At 37.5% G+C, this 21197-nt stretch overlaps 1 protein-coding gene across 2 annotated transcripts in view; it reads right to left on the bottom strand.

Annotated features, from left to right (window-relative positions):
- UNC13C (unc-13 homolog C) overlaps nt 1-21197 on the bottom strand; it is a 156349-nt gene that overhangs the window by 83523 nt on the left and 51629 nt on the right. For both annotated transcript variants that reach the window (XM_086471301.1, XM_086471302.1), the window contains 5 exons: nt 18435-18662; nt 16496-16637; nt 4207-4376; nt 2137-2252; nt 522-685 (listed from right to left, as the gene is read on the bottom strand). In XM_086471301.1, the coding sequence (XP_086327427.1) occupies nt 522-685; nt 2137-2252; nt 4207-4376; nt 16496-16637; nt 18435-18662 (820 nt within the window). The remainder of the gene's footprint in view (nt 1-521; nt 686-2136; nt 2253-4206; nt 4377-16495; nt 16638-18434; nt 18663-21197) is intronic.

Below are 21197 nucleotides of genomic sequence, written 5' to 3'. Positions count from 1 at the left end.
ATGATGGAGCTCTTGTATTCTAAGGCCTCTAAGCTCAGTGGTGCTGTGTGCTAAAGCTATCAGACAGCTACTTTAGTACAGACAACTTAGTAACAGGTTCTAATACTGTTAAAAATGGTTTGCATTAATTATTTACATCTACTATGGCAGTTTACTGTAGCCATTGCTGGCGTTCTGTGATGATGCCTGGAAAGGAGTACAGAGCTTGTGAAACCCTGTTCTACCCTCTCAATCCCCTCTGGAATTTTGTGATCCTTGCCACGTATCAGTATCACAAGGATTAAGAGATGCATTTGCAATAATACCAGTAACAGCTTATAAAATGCTTATAGATATACCTTAATTCCATTACAGATGAGAAGCACTTCAATGAGAATCAGATGGACAAAAAATGATAACAAGAATCTTAAATCAGGAATTGGAGCAAAATGGAGAATGAAAGCATGAAGGCTTGTAACTCATCGCTTCCCTCAAAAGCATTCTTGACAGCAGAGTAGAAAACAAGACATGGTAATACTTACGTCATAGCTTGATAAATATATTCGATTCCATAGCGCACTGCAAATTCATCTACAATTTCTTGTGCAGCATCATCAAAGTACACCTTCCAGGCTTCATCACCTCTCACTTCAGGGATTTTTACAACACCATTAGATTTAACTTCCGTCAAGTAATGGAATAGATTCTAAACGTAAGAAATTATTCAAATAGGAAGTTTTGTCTTTTAAGTGACATTTTGGAAGTATATCCTATATAATAGTCATCAATATGTTCATTGGTTTTTGTTGCTTTTCTAAAAAAAATTTCTGAATACTAGCACTAACTAGTCATCGTTTGATAAACAAAAAAATCCAAGACTCTAAACATGTTTCTTGTAATGGAACTGTGGTAGTGCAGGCTTGTGATTCAGCACATTGATGTATCTCCTTGATATAAGGTCACGTCAGTTCACTGGCACAGAGAGACTGCAACATAAAATCACGCAGAAATTTTCTCTTCTCTATCATATGCCCTTGCTAATGAATGAAATTGTGATGTTATAATGCTCACTACGCAGTGCTTCAACTCAATAAATTTCAAATTCATATTTAAGAACTGTAAGTTACAGGAAACCCATCAGAAATATTGCAGAAGCCTCTCAAGAAGGGAAAGGTATGCAACAAAGTTTAGGTTTAGCAACCTTAGGACCAAAGCTAGTGTTTAACTTGACATTAATATCACAAAATGCTTCTCATATTACCTTGCTCCATATGTATCCAAAATCTGAGCAGCAGATTTTATTTCCTATTTTCAGTGTCCAAAAACACCCCAAACTTTGAAATCATTTCAGTTTCGCTGGTTAGCCCATAACTGCCTTGTGGATTATCTTAAAGTAACAGAATCTTGCCATTTATATCACAGGTCAAAAAGTTTGCAATATCAGGTCAAAACCTATTAGCATGAATGACCTGAACATTCAATTTTACAAAGGGTGAATAATGGGATTTTGTGGATATATACTAGTGCTGAAATTTCAGCCATATATTATCTATCAGCTTTCAGAAAACAGTTGTATTTTTAGAGTAGAACTTCAGTGTGGACCACTGAGGGAAGAGGAATCAAATATAAATAAAATCTTTGGAAAGACACACTTTATCAGTGGTGATTATTTTTCAACATTGACAAAAGACATCTAGATGATAGGAGAACAAAATTGAATATCATCTGTGCTTCTCCTCCTTCTTCTTCCTCTCTCCAAAATATGAATTAATGTAGCAGGAAAGAAGTACTTTATAATGAATAGCTATATGTCTGTAACATACAGAATTGGTTCATTTTCTTGATGTTAGTGAGCATCTACGGAGCATCAGAACACTAAAATGAAGTAGGGTACAGGAAGCACTTAGCCGAAGCAACCGCTTCTTTTTCTAACTCCTACAAGCAGGAATGACCGGTTGGAGTGATGTTGTTCTGCCTTTGACTCTGAATCTGATATGCCATCAGCAATATGAAGTAGGGAATCTCAAACAAACTTGTCCTCGGGTGTAGCACCAGTTATTTGTTTCAGTGTTCTAATGCTCTGTAGCCTTTTTTCCTTACCCATGCAACAACTGAATAATAATTTCTGTGTAGTATGTTTTAACTTCTACAACATACCTCATGTAGACATGTATACTGCACATGGTAGGGAGCAACTTGCTCCTCTCCTTTTATTTCAACATTGATTTTCAATCTAATGGCACCAGAGACAGCTGATTTATCTGTTCGCTTTTCTGAAGAGCAGAAAAATAATACATTAGTAACTAACAAGAATACGTATATGTCATGTGAAAAGCTTTCATAAATCATTCTAGATTAATAAGCTTTTTTTTTTAAAAAGCAGAAAGATGTGCTGTTGAGAACAAGAGGATTTTTTTTAGTACCTCACATATGGTTCAGGACATGAAGCAGAATATCAAACTAGAAAGTAAAGAATCTTTCTTATTTTGTCTGCCAAATGCAAACCAGGCTGCATAGCGCTTTGTTTAACACTTTTCCCTTTTCTACCTGGTATATGTGCTAATTATTATTATGAAGGCTTTAGCAACAACCTGAACTACTATATCAGAGAAACTCAAAACGTTCTTAGCAGAGCTCAATTACAGAGCTAAGCTGCATCCTAGAGAAGAAAAAATATGAAGAACTTTGTTTATGCTATCTGTACTGTCCATTTAGTCGCTGTCACTCGTGGAGGCTACTGAACTTTGACTCAAATTTTCACTTTTCCAGTCCACTCTAGCAGTATAACTGACTCGATAAGTATTACAGTTTTTATGCTTCTTTCACAAAGTGCTGTGATGTGGACGGTGATGAACAACTGATAAGAATTGGTATTCCACAAATCCAATTGCTACGTTTATTTCACTTCTCTTTCCTCCATATGATGTGACATACTGCCGTTGTCACTGTGTGTACATATCAGAATAAAACACACCATTTTTTTTAGAATATTAGAATTATCATGAGGCATTTCCCAACTTTTCTTTTTAGATGCTGATTGAAAGTTTTCATTCTAGAGTCTTCCTTCTGCAGAGCACATAGATTTTCCAATGTTATTATTAAGCTGTTTCAGACAAATCAATTCAGCAAAATTTGGTTTAGAAATCCATTTCATAATAATTTGATTCCATATTTATACTGCTTTAAGTCAATGAAGTTTTTGAAGGAATAAAATTAAGAATTCATAATGACTCAGTTATCTTAACCTTTAAAAAAAATCTCTTTATAAATATGAAATAAAGCTAGGTATTCTTTTCATTGTTAATAAGAAATCAAATCGTTCCCTGACACATCTAGATATGTTACTGGAAAATGAAACACTAGACAGGGACACAAGGACTGCTGATTAGGAAACAAATGCTCCACAATTTCAGAAAATTTTTATGAAGTTTTTACAGAGCAGGCAACCTAGATAAAACGTTACTATCACATTTGGATTATCAAATACAAGAGATTGACTTTTAAAGGGCTACTTCAGAATATTTAGTGCATGCAAAGGGATTTTTAGAATTAAGGATCAGTTGTATGCTTAGATTTAAAGGACGTATATTCTGAGACACACTTTTACTTATTTATTTCTGGTTTAAAGAATGATATTTCTTAAGTCCTGTCCAAACAAGAAAGTGCAGTCATTAAGGACCATGGAGAACATTCTGAGCTTCAGCAAGCTGTCTTCAGTTGTTGACTCTGCATATAATCACATCTGACATGTACAGAAAAGAAAACCCAAGCAAGCAAGTTTCATGAAGAACCACAGGTGTAAACACAGTGAAAAACAAAGATGATCAGGCCCAGAACGGTACATAAATAATTTTTTTAAATATGTCATAAAATGAAGGTGGACAACAAGCGAAATATTTGCTAGATTTTTCTATGTATCTTTGTAGATGTATTTCCCATAGAATGCTACTGCGAATGGACTAGTCTGAAATGTTTTCTTACATATTTTTAATTTTGCATTAAAATGAAATAGTTTTCTTTGACATGGTTGTGATTAGTCTGTTCTCTGTAATTGCCATAAGTCTGGACCAAAACCAAGAAAGTATCTTTTATTTTCAAATCAACCTGTAATATTTAAGATTTGAAAAGTTGTGTATCGGTACCAAAGGTTTATTATTTGAAGTCCCAACTATACAGATGCTGAGATTCTACCTAAATTTGTTTTAAAAAAATCAGTAAGAATCATACCTAAATTATACCATACATCCATTTCTCCACTCAATGTTCTTACTTCGATGATCGTTTGCCCGAGGAAGTCATCTGATTCCTTTTTGAAATGTTGTTTTACTCTAGATTTGATGTCATCATCTTCATCCCATACTCTCACTTTTATTCTATCTGTAGAGTTATGGCATTCACTGTAAAAATAACAAAATACAAAATGTGAGTGATACATAAGGTACTTAAGTTTGTACTGCTGTCTGATTCGTTTTCCTCGACTTCCATACACTGGCTTAATTGCATGAAGTGACAGAACACAAACAACCTGCAGCGTTCAGTGGAACAGAAGGCCACACCATATCGCCAGGGACAAAACTCCAATGACTATTTATAAGAGAAAGTAAAGAGATTAACTTGACTAAATTATATATACATATAGATTGTATTTAGGAATGTCATGAACATCCCCATTAAAATCATTACTTAATTTACAGTGTGTACTTCTCAACGCTATCATTTAACAAATATCTTGGGAAAGATACAGTTCGGTCAAATTTATTCATTTAGGAGTGCTATGTAATATGTACAGTAGACCACAAAAGCAGTAGCCTAGAATGTTATAATTAAAAAAGGGAGAAAATCTTAAAGAATATTTCCACTACATGGCAGAAAGTTTGCGAGAAAAACCCAACAAGTATACACAAACATCACAGCAAGACAAGACAGGCAATCAGAAAAACCTAGGGAAGTAGCTGCTTTCTTTAAAAGATATATTGCTTTTCTCAAAGACCTTCATTCCCATGGTAAGGAGAAGGAGTAGGGACAGACTACCACACACCGAAAAATTCCTTGCAAATTGAAGTGTCTTACTAACCCCTCATGAGAAACTACCGCATGTATGAGAGAGTGAGGTGGCTTCCCTTGCAGTCTGCAGAGTTCCCAGTGGATACAAATTTTTATTCCCATCCTGCATATATTTGCACAGAAATGAAAAAGAAACTTTACTGCTGCTTATTGCTAGAAGCCACAATGAGGACTGTTTATTGCTGGTCCTTGTTGGCTTTTTATGACTTCATTGGCGTATCCTAACATTGACTGCGGAAGTCTGGGGTAGTGAAAAACTTTCTGATGATATTTCATGGCTAGTACAGACCTGGCACCAGTTATAAGCTATGTCATACTCATGCATCCATACTAACCAAATTTTCTTTATATCCATTCAGTAATACTACAAAAATATTTTAAATGTAACAAAGCTTTAGTTATCTTTAAATACAGCTTTAAAGTGTAGCAGCAAATATTCATCTTCAGCAAAGTCTTAGTTTGACACTAGATTAAAGAGTTTTTACTTGAATTCTATTCCAAGCACTATCGCTCTGATCTGTCTCAGCGTTTCCAACATTAAAACAGTAATACTATAACTTATCTCCCAACTGGCACCCCTCAGGGGTGTTCTAAGAATTAATTAGTGGTGCTAATGGGCTTTGGAAGTATAAAGTACTTTAAATGGTATTATTACTGTCAAGGCAAATCAGTCACTAAAGATGGTATGCAGAGCTTTCATGCTGCCTCACTGTGACAACATTCAGTATCACAGAAATGCTTGTGTCTGTATTCCAAATTTAAACATTGCAGATATCTCTGGTAATTAAAAAACACACTGTTTTGTGATTAGCAAAACTAACAAAGCCTGGTTTCCTTTTGTCTTATGACTGGCTTCCCTGACATCTAACAAACTGCAATCACCTACTGAATCTTCTCCTATAACTGGGATTTTCATAAATTACCCCCTCATATGGACTCCCTGGTGTCTATCACAGGATAAGCTCATACTGAAGATACTGGCAGGATCTCATCTCTGTCTGACCACCTATTTTCATAGAACATGGTGGACGTAGTATTAGGCAATCTGTGAAATTTCTCTGACTGACCACAAAACTCAAAAACTATTGGCAAGGACATATGAAATATAGGAAGACGCCAATGGATCAAATAAACATCTTTGTCTTAAGAAACTAGGCTAAACCCAGAAACCATTTAATTTTCTTAAAATATAAGCTGTCTCTCCTCGGTGATGGCCAATGACAGGACAAGGGCAACGGGTGCAAGCTGGAGCACAGGAGGTTCCACATGAACATAAGGAAAAACTTTTTCCCTGTGAGAGTGACAGAGCCCTGGAACAGGCTGCCCAGAGAGGTGGTGGAGTCTCCTTCTCTGGAGACATTCAAAACACGCCTGGACACAATCCTGTGTGACCTGCTCTGGGTGGTCCCGCTCTGGCAGGGGGGTTGGACTAGATGATCTTTCGAGGTCCCTTCCAACCCCTGACATTCTGTGATTCTGTGATTGCTAGAGTCCTGAATTGCATTTAGCTGTGCACCCAAAATAAATATTAAACAGGGTATTTCTACAGTGACATACAGAGATCCATCACTGGTGAGGCGTTTATGTGACCCTTATCACCATATCTGTTCTGTTGACAGAAATGTTGCTTCTGCTTTGCTTCTCAGGGAGATGCTGCATATATAAAATCATTAACTGGTACTTCAGTACAAATACCTGACTTTTATTCTCCTGACACAGCACCGATTTCCCTCTGATGTACACTTAGCTGATTAAGGAATGTTTACACCCATGGTCAGGACGACTGCCCTTTTCCTTAATCTCCTCATTTGTCTCTCACACATCTTCTGCTGCTTTAACATTGGGTTAGTGAAACATGGTGAGACCTATCACAACCAACGGATTTATTCACGTGTTCATCTTAGTGTCTAAACATTTAACACTGAGTCAGCTCTGCTACGTGTCTGTAAAGTTCCTGTGCCGGGCCCCAAAACCAGCATAGATTTGTGATGTAAGAACAGGAGGGTGGATGAACAAGTATTTCTATTGGCCTGCCCTGTGGCAGTGGGACTGCAGGGAAATTTACTGTTAAAGTTACAGAGCTGTCCCTGCATGATTCTACTTACCTGGCCAGCCTCTCAGAAACAGCAATATATAATGAGATGCACATTATGCTTTAGTCACTTGTGACAGCTGTGCAGAAGCTCTGTGGCTTTGCAAAAAGCATTGGGGGGGATTCCTACTTCTGCTTAATCTGTACAGGAAAATCAGTCCAGGGGATTCAAGGCAAAGACAACATATGCTATTTTCAGTATTCCTCTTCTAGCCACTCCACTTTCTGTGCTCAGTAAAAGTGTTCACTGAGGTGTGGTACAGGAAGGTGAGAAGTGAGTTGTTCTTCAGCAGGCAGAGAATGAAGATACTGATACTTCTGAAAGGCGGAAAAGCTGTGATACATTCAGAGACGCCAGATAGAAGAGGTAGTTTTAATAATTTATCAACAATCTGGTGACACTACATTACTTCTGCATTTACAGAATGCAGCACAGAGATGAAATAATCCTCCCAGCATTCCCGCTCATTCTAACAGCTAGAGTAATAAAAAATGTAACAGTAAACTATCTTTACTATAGTAGCCCAATGTAAATTTAATATTAGGTGCACTAGCTTGACCTGATTGTACACGTCACCTAAGAGATCTGCACCCAGTGTTAGATCAACAACTAATTGATGCTACGCTACTTTCAGTAAAGAAAAAAGTGCAAATGAATGAAGGAGATGGTAAAGAATGTATGGAGACTAATTTCCCACTCTGTCAAAATGAAATTCATTAATCATAACAGCATTCTTCCCTTGCAGCCTTCAGTAAAAACTCTTACATCTGCTAACAAATTCGCACACTCCGAATAATTAGTCTGAGTGGAGAGATTTTGTTTTTCCTCTAAAGAAGTGTTATTTCTGTAACTTAAAGAAAATGATTTTTCCAATAAAATACACTATTTTGGTAAAGCAATGAGCAGACAAATTAGGCTATGTCTGAGATAACATCAAGAAAATGAACTTGACTGACAAGCCTTTGCAACACCTCTGCCTGCTCACTTCCAGTTTTGCACATTTTGTAGCTTAGAAATTTTTTTCTGAATCAACTTTTAACTAATCTTTTCACAAATAAGTAGTCTAAAAATAAAACTACTTTTAATCAGAGCTCCAAAGAAGAGAAGAAAAACCTTTCTTGTCACAATAAGGTAAACAAATCTCTTTAGGACTGGTCTTGTATTCCCTGAGCACTCAGCAAACTAGTTCAAGAGTAGACAGCTAGTGGCAGAAAATCTTTGAAGAACTTGTACTCGAATAAGAAACTTTTCAATGTCACAGATAATGACCAGGCTCATTATAAAAAATATCCTCAAAAGTGACAGAACAAAGAATGTACAAAAAGGGAAGATTACGCTATTCTTACTCCAGTTTTACAGGTGGGATAATGATTCATAGACAGATTAAATCACTCTACAAGTATCTTCCTTACTTCTCTCTCATAGTGCCCTTTCCTCCTTTTCAAAATGTATTTGGCCTTTTTTTTCTCCTGAAGCACTAGCATGCGTTTTTTTTCCCAACAGTAGTTATAAAAAAAAAAAAAGCAAACCGTGAGATAAGTTTCTTTGATAAATATCCTCTCTGCTCTCCAACGAGAACTTCCAAGGTTCAAACAATATTTGCCTACCTAACTTCCCAGAAATGTCAAATCCAGAGCCAACATGACTTGCCAAAGCTCCAGAGAAGTCACTGTGTGTGGTTGTTGACTGACAAACCTGAAGATCTTTTAGTTTGGTTTCAACAGGCTACTTCAGCTGAACGCTGCCAGCCTGCCTGTATAAGAGTATGTGCTGAAGAATCTCTGTGGTCTATTGTAATTGGAGTATACAACCTCTGGTTTTTGCTGTATTTTGTTTTCAGTTTCTTTCTCTGGTAGCTTCTGCTTGTTTAGCCTGTTACAAAAGTACCTGAATTCTTTTTGGACATACATTCATTAAGAAAACATGATACATACCACTTGGTGATACTAACCATAGATACACTTACCTATCTAACTATTTCAGATGGATATTGCTTTAGTTCTAGACCATTACATATACCGTAAATGTCCTCCACAATCTAAAGGAATAAGTTTTGGAAGGTAACATTTTGTTGTTTTAAGTGTATGTTCATTCAGCGAGTAAACATTGGCTTAATTGGAAAACAATTATAAAAATCAAGGTGCTGCTTGGCTACGTGAACTAGATGTGGTAAAAGTAGCTCAAAACGTAGCACAGACAGATCATTGCTTTTTGTAAACCCCCTTACAAACAAGCACAAGGAAGACATGTTGTATAGCAGGTGATATAAAACAATCCAAGAGTTGAACCTTACCAAATTCTTACCCAATTTTATCCCCTGATACTAAGTGTCTTGGCTATCATATGGTCTAGACTGGTAACGGAAGGTGACAACAGAGATTTTGTCCTAAAAGTCCAAAGAAACCACATGGTCATGGGAGATAGCAGAATGAAGTTCAGGAAGCCATTTACTGCTATTATTACCCTCATGTTTATTATCGCTGCCACTACTGCAAGCCAGAGCCAGATATGTTCATGGCATTGCTCTGGGAAGTCTGTTCTCAAGCGTTCAGAGATCGTACCACAGTCTCGCAGGAAATCTACCTATGCCAGTACTTCACTAACCCCACTGTTGGCAGCCCTTTTCTGAAGTCTGATCTAAGCCTCTCTAAATAGAATTTGTGCCTATTACTTCTAGTTATACTATAACAGTAAGCATGGAAAACAGATTGTTCCTTTCCTCTTTGCAGGAGAAAGGATGTGTTTAAAGACATCCTTACCTCCACTACTTGTCTCTTCTCTAGTCTGGACAGTCCCAATTCTTTAACAGTGTGGTCACGGGCCATGCTTTCTGATAAAGTAGAATGAGACTAATAATGCCTTTTCTTGCATTAGTTTACTCTGTCATAACAAAAAGAGAATTGTATAAAATTAACCTGCATGGACAGCAGTTTGAAAAAGAGACTCAGACCAAACATGTTGTACTGTGAAACTGAAAAACATTATTGCTGAACAAGCAATTTATCATTTGAATTGGTTCTTTGAGGTGTTCTGCTCTCTTGTTTTGGACTGAGGCTCTAAGATAGTTATTTTAATTAGTAGGATGTCTCTCAGAGTCTCGGCTGCTTATTAAAGAATTGTTAGAATGGATAAATCCAGTAAACTAATATGCAGATTTCTATGATCCAGTTGGTTTTGTGTAATATAATTCTCTGTTACATACTCGTGCTTATGAAGCGATGCTTCAGCTGTTTCAACAATTCTCATCAGACTGTGTTTAGGTATCACTGGAAACTGAAAGACCATTTAAGCAGTTAACCTACCCTGTTGTCTCCAGGTATAATGAAGATTCTACTTTTTACAAATCAGTTCAGTTGATCAAGAATGTATAAAATGACACTAGCAAAGGACTTTGGTAAGATCCTCTCTTGTATTTATTTCCTATATATGGCCACTTATAGTAAGTATTGCTTTAAATGAACCCACGAATCACTTTGAAGTATAAATAAACTGTGTGAGTGCTGCTCTTTAAGGTAATTCTAAGGAAAGAATATCCACGGCTGGATGCCTCACAAAGCTGCCAGAAAGTCTCACTTCACCAGAAACCCTAGACTGAAATATCCAAAATACAAAGCAGTTGAACAGCTTCTCTGACCAACACAGACACTTTAACTATCATGGTCTCTAATCTACATCAATGCTGTTTGGTGCTAGAGGATACTTTTTCCCAGTATTACCTGCTAAAATACATAGCAGTAAGAATTCTCAGCAACATTCTAATTTGTTTGAACAAACAGTTGTAGAGTTTTTTGTTGGTGGTTTGTTGGCTGTTTTTTTTCCCACTACAAGCAATTGTAAATATTCTCTCTATTGAATTTTATGTCTGCATTGGTATTTTCAGTATATCACCAGGAAATCACGAAGAATGTCAGAAATCAGGCAAATTCTAACCAACTTCTAGTGATGACCATTATACTGGCCAGGTGGTAATCACAGTCTTCAAAAAAACATTTCTCATTGGTCTAATTTAAATCAATTAGATCAAATGTTTTCATGCACTGAAAGGAGTAATAGATATTCAATGGAGCTACTTATCAGAGCCATATGGTGGCCTAGTGACAGCCAAAATAGAAAGAATAAATAATGTAAAATAATCAACCAGTTATATGAAAGGCTTCTCTAATACATAACTGTATTTGAGGCGTTGTGTGAATGAGCAGTCAGAGGAAACGTGAGATCTGCAAAGTCTGCAAGGCAATTTGGAGATGTGAGTTTGCTCAACAGCACTGCCAGAAAAAGCAGATTTCCATGTTTCAGCAATCAACTGTTGAAAAGAGTCAAGAAAAGAATGAAAGTGGAGAAGATTACAAAGATTAAAACTACACAGCCAAAATACCTCTTTCCTTGGAACTAAAAAATAAAAATGCAGTTCCTTGTCCCATATCAGATGCCACACTTAACCAGAAGAGGGAAGATGACAGATCGCTGCGAGACTCTTCCTTTGCTCTGGCATTGAAAAAAACCTCCTCTCTCTGACGTTTTATCGAAAAAATAAAATCTGCTCTGTTATCTGCTTTCTAATAATGCCAATGGAAAGAGCAAAGCCCTTACCACCTATGTTACATTCACTAAAGGAACATCTGCTGGCCTATTTACTTCTCTATCTTGTGTACAAAACCCCATACATTTCAAGGACAGATGTGTTCTCCCTCTGATAGTCTTGCTTTTTACCCAGACGCATGCAGATGTAAGTCAGCTTTAGTTATGATTTATCAATTCCCACATTAAAATTCATGCCAGGATCCCATGATCATTTAGCAGAGGATGTCATTCCATTTTGTCAGAAACATTGACTCTCTGCTCACCATACCTTCATATGAGGGCCCTGTGCGACTCGACAAACCAGAACACTGCCCTCAATCCGTGTGCTGTGAAGACCAAATGCATGGTGGGGAGCCAATGGTTTTTTCCAAGGCTTCGTTTGAAACCGATGGGGAGATTTAAATAAATGCTTTGGTATTATGAGTAAATACATGATTGTAAGATTTGGAGATAGAGTTTATTTCTGCATTTTATCATACAGGAGTTACAACGATGATTAGCATTTGATCTTAAATAGGACTACCAGATGTCACTAGTAGAGCCTAATTTAAATGGAACTTCCTTAGTCAATAAAATAGTTATATTGATTTCCTTTAGATTTAATCCTGTGGTTAAACATTTATAGTTTATTTAATACACTTCAGAAATTCTCATATACTTTCAATTGAAATCCAATGCACTAAATAAGTCAGGGAGACAACTTTGTTTTAGAAAGTACAAATGCTACAAAAATGATTGAAAACGCATGCAGTTCAAAGCAGTTACTCAGGAGATTTACGCTATAGTAAGGTTTGGGGTTTTTTTATTAGTGTTATTGCTAGAGCAGCAGATGATAGTAATACTTAGTGCTAGGCGAAAAAAAAATACAGTATTTTCAAGTTTCCAGGGATTTTATGGTAGCCCTGTTCACGTCTTTGAGACAATACATTTAAAACTTCGTCCCAAATTTGCTGAATTGCTCATTCAACTTTTGACACTGTGCAATGCAGACAATGAAACGCAAAAAATTATCTCCCGCTTTGGTTACTCACAGCCATTCAATGTGGTTTGACACTTCAACTTTAGTGGAATAACACGAAAAGTAACTCAAAAAGAAAACATGATTTCTATAGGGTAAGGCTGTAAAAGTTTCTGAGTGTGTGTTTTCTCTGAATTAACTAGTCATTTCTAGTACTGGCCTTTGAAGCTGTGAAAGGTGTGGATATACCTTAATGCAGCTGGATTACCTAGTACAATAGTGGAATGATAACCTCTTCCAGACAATAGTGAAATTATAACCTCCTCAACAATAACGTAGCAGATTTTAGTCAAAAAGCATGGAAGAGAAAATAGCTGTTGTGCTACCTGGTAAGAAGGTAACCTCTCGTGCTATGACATTGCACCTTCCTGAAGAAAACAGAGCTCTATTTCAAATGCCTTAACCCTAACAGGAATAGTTTCTATGGTTTATGTAGATAGGAATAATGACAACTGCTGTCTTCCTTACAGTAGGAAAGGAATGAAAGAAGAAACTAAACAATGAAGACAATTATTTAACATTACGGTGACTGGTTATTTTGAAGTTGTCTGTTGCACAAGGTGACTAACTAGAGATTCTGAACCTTGATGGGGCAGTCTGCAGGTTCCTGAGCTGTTCTGCTGCTACTTCGTAAATTCAGCGTTGCTTAAATAATGACATACCATTTTTATCATCACTGATACAGGGTTTTATCAAGTTGTATCAAATTAACATCCAGTTTTGAGTAGCACTATTAGATCTTATAATGTAGTACCGTAAGGTTGGACTATTATAATGTGTCAACAGTTTACATACATTCTCAGTAAATGCAAATAAAGCCTTTGTAGTTAACAAACACTAAAATTGAGTATCCTTTCTTATTATTACAATTTCTTGTTTTCATAATTTACTGTGCTAGTGTTTTCACACAGCTTCCATAAAATACCTCCTAACTTCACATGTTAATACTGTGATAGGTGCTTTCAGGCTACACTAGAACTTTTCGGGACAATTTAAAATATCTGCCTAAAAACCCAGTTCTCTTTCACTTAAATTTTCCCCCAAAACATACAGGGTTTATATTAGCCTTTCAGAATCCTTAACTGACTTGAACAATAGTAGTAAAGTGCACTTAGTAATCAAGATGAGAAAAGAATAAATGCTGAAATACTTTTGCTACATGCAGAGTGTCCTGGTTTCTGCGAGGATAGAGTTAATTTTATTCCTAGTAGCTGGTACAGTGCTGTGGCTTGGATTCAGTGTGGGAATAACGCTGCTAACACCCTGATGTTTCAGTTGTTGCTGAGTAGCGCTTGTCCCAAGGCAAGGACTTTTCAGTTTGCCATGCTCTGCCAGCAAGCAGGAGCTCAAGAAGCTGGGGGGAGCACGGCCAGGACAGCTGCCCTGAACCAGCCAAAGGGATGTTCCGCAGTGGGACGTCAGGTTCATGCACAAACCGGGGGGAGCTGGGCAGGGGGGCAGGTCACTGCTCAGGCATTGGTCAGCAGTGGCAAGCAACTCCATTGTGCATCGCTTGGCTTTTCTTGGGTTTCATTTCCATCTCTTTTTGTTTTCTTCCTTTTCATTGTTATTATTATAATATTTTATTTTAGCTATTAAACTGTTCTTATCTCAAGCCATGACTTTCACTTTTTTCAATCCTCCTCCCCATTGCACTAGGAGGGGGGGAGTGAGCGAGTGGCTGTGTGGTGCTTGGCTGCTGGCTGAGCTCGAAGCATGACATCGAGGAACAGCACTGAATAAATTGACACTGTTGTCAGATTGGTCACATTCTCAGGAACGTGTTGCATCCTAAGGCAATACTTTCAGGAAAGGAACAGTATAGTACCCGTGAATTAGAATCTCCTGTACTGTAACATGTCTTCCTGAAAGAAGTGCTAGGAACATTGCCAGGACTAGAACTAGCATGAAATCATATTCAAACCTTAGTCAATGTATTACAGACTGAAAGATCATGGGTTTGTGAAAGGCAGGTCCTGCTTGACTGACCTGATGTCCTTCTAGGACAAGGCGACCTGCTTGGTGGACAAGGGAAAGGCTGTGGATGCTGTCTACCCAGACTTTAGTAAAGTGCCTTTGACACCATTTCCTACAGCATTCTCCTGGAGAAGCTGGCTGCTCATGGCTTGGATGGGCGTACTCTTTGCCAGGTTAAAAACTGGCTGGACAGCAGTGGTGGTGAATGGAGTTCAATCCAGTTGGTGTCTGGTCACAAATGGTGTTCCACAGGGCTCAGATAACATCTTTATCAGTGATCTGGATGAGCTGATCGAGTGCACCCCCAGTAAGTTTGCAGATGACATCAAGTTGGGTGGAAGCGTTGACCTGCTCGAGGGCAGGAAGGCTCTGCAGAGGCATCTGGCCAGGCTGGATCGATGGACTGAGACCAACTGTGTGAGGTTCAACCAGGCCAAGTGCCAGGTCCTGCAGCTGGGTCACACCAACCCCACGCAGCGCTGCAGGCTGGGGATGAGTGACTGGAAAGGTGCCCGGCAGAAAAGGACCTAGGGGTGCTGGTTGACAGCCAGATGAATGTGAGCCAGCAGTGTGCCCAGGTGGCCAAGAAGGCCAACAGCATCCTGGCCTGTGTCAGAAACAGTGTGGCCAGCACGAGTAGGGAGGTGATTGACCCCCTGTACTCAGCACTGGTGAGGCCGTACCTCGAATACTGTGTTCGTTTTTGGGCCCCTCACAACAAGACATTGAGGCACTGGAGCAGGTTCAAAGAAGGGCAATGAAGCTGGTGAAGGGTCTGAAGCACAGGTCTTATGAGGAGTGGCTGAGGGAACTGGGGTTGTTCATCCTGGAGAAGAGGAGGCTGAGGGGAGACCTTATCACTCTCTACAACTGCCTGAAAGGAGGTTGTAGTGAAGTGGGTGTTGGACTCTTCTCCCAAGCATCAAGTGATAGGATGAGAAGAAATGGCCTCATGTTGCGCCAGGGGAGTTTTAGGTTGACATCAGGATAGACATTAGGAAAAATTTCTTTGCTGAAAGCGTCATCAAGCATTGGAACCTGCTGCCCAGGAAAGTGGTGGAGTCACCATCCCTGGAGGTGTTTAAAAGACATGTAGATGAGGCGCTTAGCAACACGGTTTAGTGATGAACTTGGCAGTGTCAGATTAGTGGTTGGACTTTATGATCTTAAAGTTCTTTTCCAACCTAAATGATTCTATGATTCTATCTACTGTGCAGTCAGGGTTGAAATTCTGTGATTTCTGACAACAAATTATACCATATCCAATTCAGAGGCTGTTGCTAAAGAAAGGAGGCAGGAAGATTGTACCATGCTCTCCACATCAGCCTTCTGGACAACACTCAGCCTTGGAAAGGGTAGACATTACAAACAGCCCATCCCAGAGCCTGAAGTTACTATCAAATTCCCCAGTTTCACTGAGGAGAATCATGACATTGAATAACAACGCATTTAACCTGCCCAGTCAGTATCTGAGACATAGGAAGGCATTTATAATGCCAACATTTGGTATGTAAGGTCAAAGTCTGAAAACTGTTACTTAAGTTCTCTAAAAAATTAGAATAAATAGACACCACCAACAGATCCCCCAAAAGACATAATTATGAGCCATATGGTTAGCATATCATAAAGTCACAATAAACTTCTATGCTCTCTCCATTCAGAAGTTGCTAATTTATTAACACTATGAATTTGTATAGTATAGAGAACAAATACAATCTGGTAGCATTATATTACTTAAATGTAAATTTAAAAAGCAAGAAACAACAGTATCTTCTATACTTACAAATAGAATTTTTCATCCCATACTGGGTTCAAGTTTCCAAAAATAGTCTTTGTTCTCCGCTTGGTTTTGCCAACTTGCACAGTAACATATGGGTCACTTGAGCCGGTTTTGTCCTTAGCCTGTAAGCCCTGAGCACAAAGAACTGCAACAAAAGGAGAGAAATGTGCTTTAGCCCTCATGGTCTTCATTGCCAAGAAATAACTGAGACAGTGACAACAGCAACAGGAAAAAAAGCCCTCAAGCTGAGGGCTCCTGAAACAGAGCATATGAACAGAATTTTCCCAGTGCCTGTTACTCTGGAGATAGGCAAGGCTTGCCTAAGTACCCTTCTGGACTGTATAAAATTTACAAATATGGTTTAATAGAGTAATAAATGTAAAACTTCACTACAAAGCACAAAATGAATACTTTTATTGCCATGCATAATTCAGACACTCAAACTTTGGTTTGATCAGCATGGCAAGTAATACAACGTTGTATAACTTGGCGTGAGTCTAATAATTCCCTAAAATTTCCATTTCACACTCCTCAAACAAACAAATAAATAAATAAATAAATAAATAATTTCCAAAATGTCTCCAAAGATCCAAACTAAAATGTCCAAAATAAAACCTCTAATTTTCAAAAAATCTGAATTGTGGATTATGAAGCTAAACATGAGGGGCATAGTTATGTCTGTCATTTGTTTTCCTCATTTGAGAGATGAACCATGAAGATTTTCAGAATTTTTCCTATTCTGTCACAAATAGGGTGACAGTTCAGATCAATTATCATTAGCTGTTTCTGTATTTGTCAGCATTTCTGACAGTTAACGTGGGTGTATAATTAATTTATAAGCATTTTGTGGCAAATATAAATACACATAATTTGATTTTTATCATAATTCTTAAACCCAGAAATCTCAGGAGAAACAAGAGCTGTCAAATAGCAGCCTACCAAATCCAGAGCGCTGCAGCTAAAACACTTGCCATGGCTCCTAGCATCACAGAGCTTGGTTTTATTATTTTGCACATATTATTTAAATCATCTCACTGGTAACATTTAGTTACCATTCTCTAATGTCAATCTTTTTGGATAATGAAACTCCCTCAGTGTGCTCAGAAAAATGATTACACAAAAATGGCACCTTCTTACTCAGCAGATCAGCTCCCAGCAGGGGTTCGGTCCTACCTGCTGACTTCAGCAAAACAAGCCAGTTTCTGTTACTTTTCTACACATCTCGTTCACATCACACACTGAGGGTATTTCATATCGCTGCCTTTGAAGTCTTTGGCCTTTTAGTTTAATCTCTGTTTGTCTCTAATCCAATAGCAAATAAAGTCAGGTTGGCCTGTGTAGTCAGTTGAGCTTTTATTCAGATTTTCTGTGCTGAGGTTTTAATTCAAAAACTGAAATATCAGAGTCAGAGGACCTGAAAATCTTTATGAGTAACGAGGCTAATGCAGTTGGAAGCAATCTTGAGTATTTCCTGGGTGCACAGGTTTCCCTGGCTCAACATCCTTGAACTGGAACACACCCTTAGTCAAGTAACAAGAAAACATGATGAGTTTCAAACTAATGGAGTCTGGAACTGCAAGCTGCAGTGTTCTTAACATTACAGCCATTAAAAACCTCAAAACACAACTGTGAAGTTTAACGCCTGCAATTGGTGGCAAAAAGTTCAGCAGTAGCACAGGAAATACTGGTAGGAGGTAGAAGAGACAAAACAAGACCATTTTCTTGCCTTCCTTCCTAGAGCAGTGGAATATAAAGTAGTTTTGCTAACAACTGTAATTTAAAACTCTTCCAGTTAGCATGCCATAAATTCAGTCACTTATAGATGCACCAAGTAGGCAACTGAACACACAGTTCCAGCCCTAATTATAATAAATCTTATTCTTGAACCAGGGGACTAGGAAAGAAAGAGCTCTTAGAGCAAACAGTTCGGAAGAAAATTTACCCGTGATGGTTATTTTTGCTGACCATTTGGATGTTCCATCCAAAACACTTTGTTTTGCTGCTTTTGTGTACTGTACAAAATCTTCTTTAGAAATATTAAACATTTCCTGGATCACTTCAAACACCTCTGGTCTATTTTTCTCTCTAATCTTCATTCTTTCCTTCATAGCACTAATAATATTCTGTGTTTTATCTTCTGCACCATGTTTGGAACTTTTCTCAGCAGCTCCTGAAATGAAAGAAAAGGTCAAAACTTTTATTAAAAAATTGCTATCTTAGTACTTTTTCTCCTCTAGAGTCTCCAGCCAATTCTTGGTACTGCAGTACCCAAAGGAGATGTGTGTTTCATCTGGATAATATCAAGCCTCGTATGTTTATTCTTTGTGATATGTAAAATTATCAATTAATTTTGCTTAACGTGACAGCTTAATATTCAACTTCAATTAGGTATGTGGTATAACTAGAAATATTTATTGAATCAGTCTTATTCAGTACTGTGAAAAAAATCTGAACATGTGAGTAACTTTTCCTACATAATTAGGCATACTGATTCTTCCAGAAAGTTATGCAGAAGTGTGCAGTATTGGGGTCTCTGCTTTGTCTTTTGCCTCTGTTACTAGCTAAACTTCAATAATGTATAGGTGAATTATCTTTCAAATAATTTAACATTTTTTTTCCTAAGTCAGCATGATAAAACAGTATTTTCACTCCTTTCTCTCTCTCCTTTTGGAGTAGGATGGTACAAGAAACCATACTTGGTTCATTAGGGAAAAAAAAAAAACAAAATTAATAGAAACAGTATTCAAATGAGGTAATGTTTCCACCTCCCTTATTTTTCAGAGAATTTTTAGTTTGACAGTAAGGACATTAATCTAGACTCCTGCTATGCTCTCCCACAGTGGAAATCTAATGAACAGGAGAAAGAAATAGGCATAGTAGCTTCAGACACTTTCTTGACTGCTTTCAGAAGTATCTCAATATTTGCTGATGGTGCCTGCACTCTTAGAAAGTTTTTCATTCCATGAAAAAAAAAGTTAATTATCACATAAATCCATTTATAGAATGTCCTTTGTCTATCGGAGGAAAGTGTTTCTGATCAATGTCTCCACAATACATATGACATTGAAATAACCTAAGTGTACTCTTGACAAAACCAAATGTCCATCTTGCCATTGGGTGTGGGGAAAGAAACATCAGACTTGTGTGGTGAGAACAGTATTGCAAACGTTGGAAGCAAAAACTTAAAAGTCTCACAGTGTTAAACAGGCAATTTTAGCTCTTGATGAGACTGACATATAAAGCAAGATGCAAGAATCCTACAAATTTTATAGTCAATGTCACATTACCACTTGTTGTAGGTATTGCTGAATTTTAGCTCATGTTGTTAAACAGTGCTTGAGGGCTTATGGCACTAAGCATGACAATAGTCATCATAACTTGCTATGCAATTAGAATTCAGATATTTCAATACTGAAGAGGAACATAGCTCCTTTTCCACAGGACCATCAAACACCATCATGTTCTTTTGATGGCATCTTTTGTTGAGGCACTCTCAGTTTGCAATGGCTAAAGAAGAAATTGTCAATACATCTATAGAGTTGGGAAGGGTCATCTTTCAGCATAAGATCTCTGTGAAGTCTTACAGAACAAACATATTAGGCTTTGTTTTCTTTACTATTTTCATTGGTCTGAAGTTTTCTTAGCACATTGGAGGATGAAAAAGAAAGAGAAAGAGAGAGATAATTAAGTAGGAAGGCATAATGTCGTAAGGTTGGAAAAGTGTGGGATGAGACACCAAATACCAGTGATTCCAGATTGTCAGAAGACTGAATTATATGGCTTCTTCAAGGTGTTTTCCATGGATACTAAATATTTAGAAATTCTGAATAACTCTTGGTCTGAGCACCAAATTTATTTGAATGCAGAAGACCAAGGTTCTAGTGCATAAGGACTTTCCACACTGAAAAATTAGGACTTAGTAGAAAAAGAATTAAATGCTACCATGAAACCAAGTACCAGTTAAAGAATTCTCTAGCTATTTTATCATGAAGGAGATGAAAATGGATGCCTGGAAAGAATGACAGGTAGCTCTTGCAAGTTGCAGGAAACAAAAATTTTTCATGTTTTCTTATTTTCTGCCCTTCCTTAAAAAGTACAGATACAATATCATAACCAAGTGATAAACCATGGACACAATCTGAATGGCAATAAAGTATTCCTGTTGAAAACCTTGCTGATTTTTGAGACAGTACAGATAAAATTGGAATATACGTTAAAATGCAACTTCAATTAAGTTTTACTGAAAAATGTTCATAGCCTCCTGTTCATACTAAATTATTTGTTGCGGCTATTTTTACATCCTCTATTGCTGACAGTCTATCAACAGCTCTTTTCATGCAGTATTGATCAGATTAATTAAGACAATATCGTAACTTATATTGCATAGGAAGTTAACAAGCCCATTTCACCCTTGGGACTGATACAAACTCAGCATGATTGAAATCAATTCTGATTTAATATTGCACCTACCACAAAAAAGGGATATCTTGTTGAAGATGAGAGGTTTAATAAAAGTACTACTGATTTTTTTTAAACCTAATTTATAACAAGCTTATGTATTGACTTTAAAGAGCTTGAGATGTTAATTCATTTCTGCAGTCTATGTTAGCAATCATTACATATAAAAAAAAAATCACAGAAGCTTGGAGGCCAACGTGTCCTAGTGATTATGAGATGGCAAAAAAGATGACTGATAAAAATAACC

Source organism: Leptosomus discolor, chromosome 11, assembly GCF_034619465.1.
Source record: "Leptosomus discolor isolate bLepDis1 chromosome 11, bLepDis1.hap2, whole genome shotgun sequence".
Taxonomy (NCBI): domain Eukaryota; kingdom Metazoa; phylum Chordata; class Aves; order Leptosomiformes; family Leptosomidae; genus Leptosomus; species Leptosomus discolor.
Note: the sequence above shows the minus strand (reverse complement) of the source record. Positions and strands in the feature narration are given on the sequence as shown.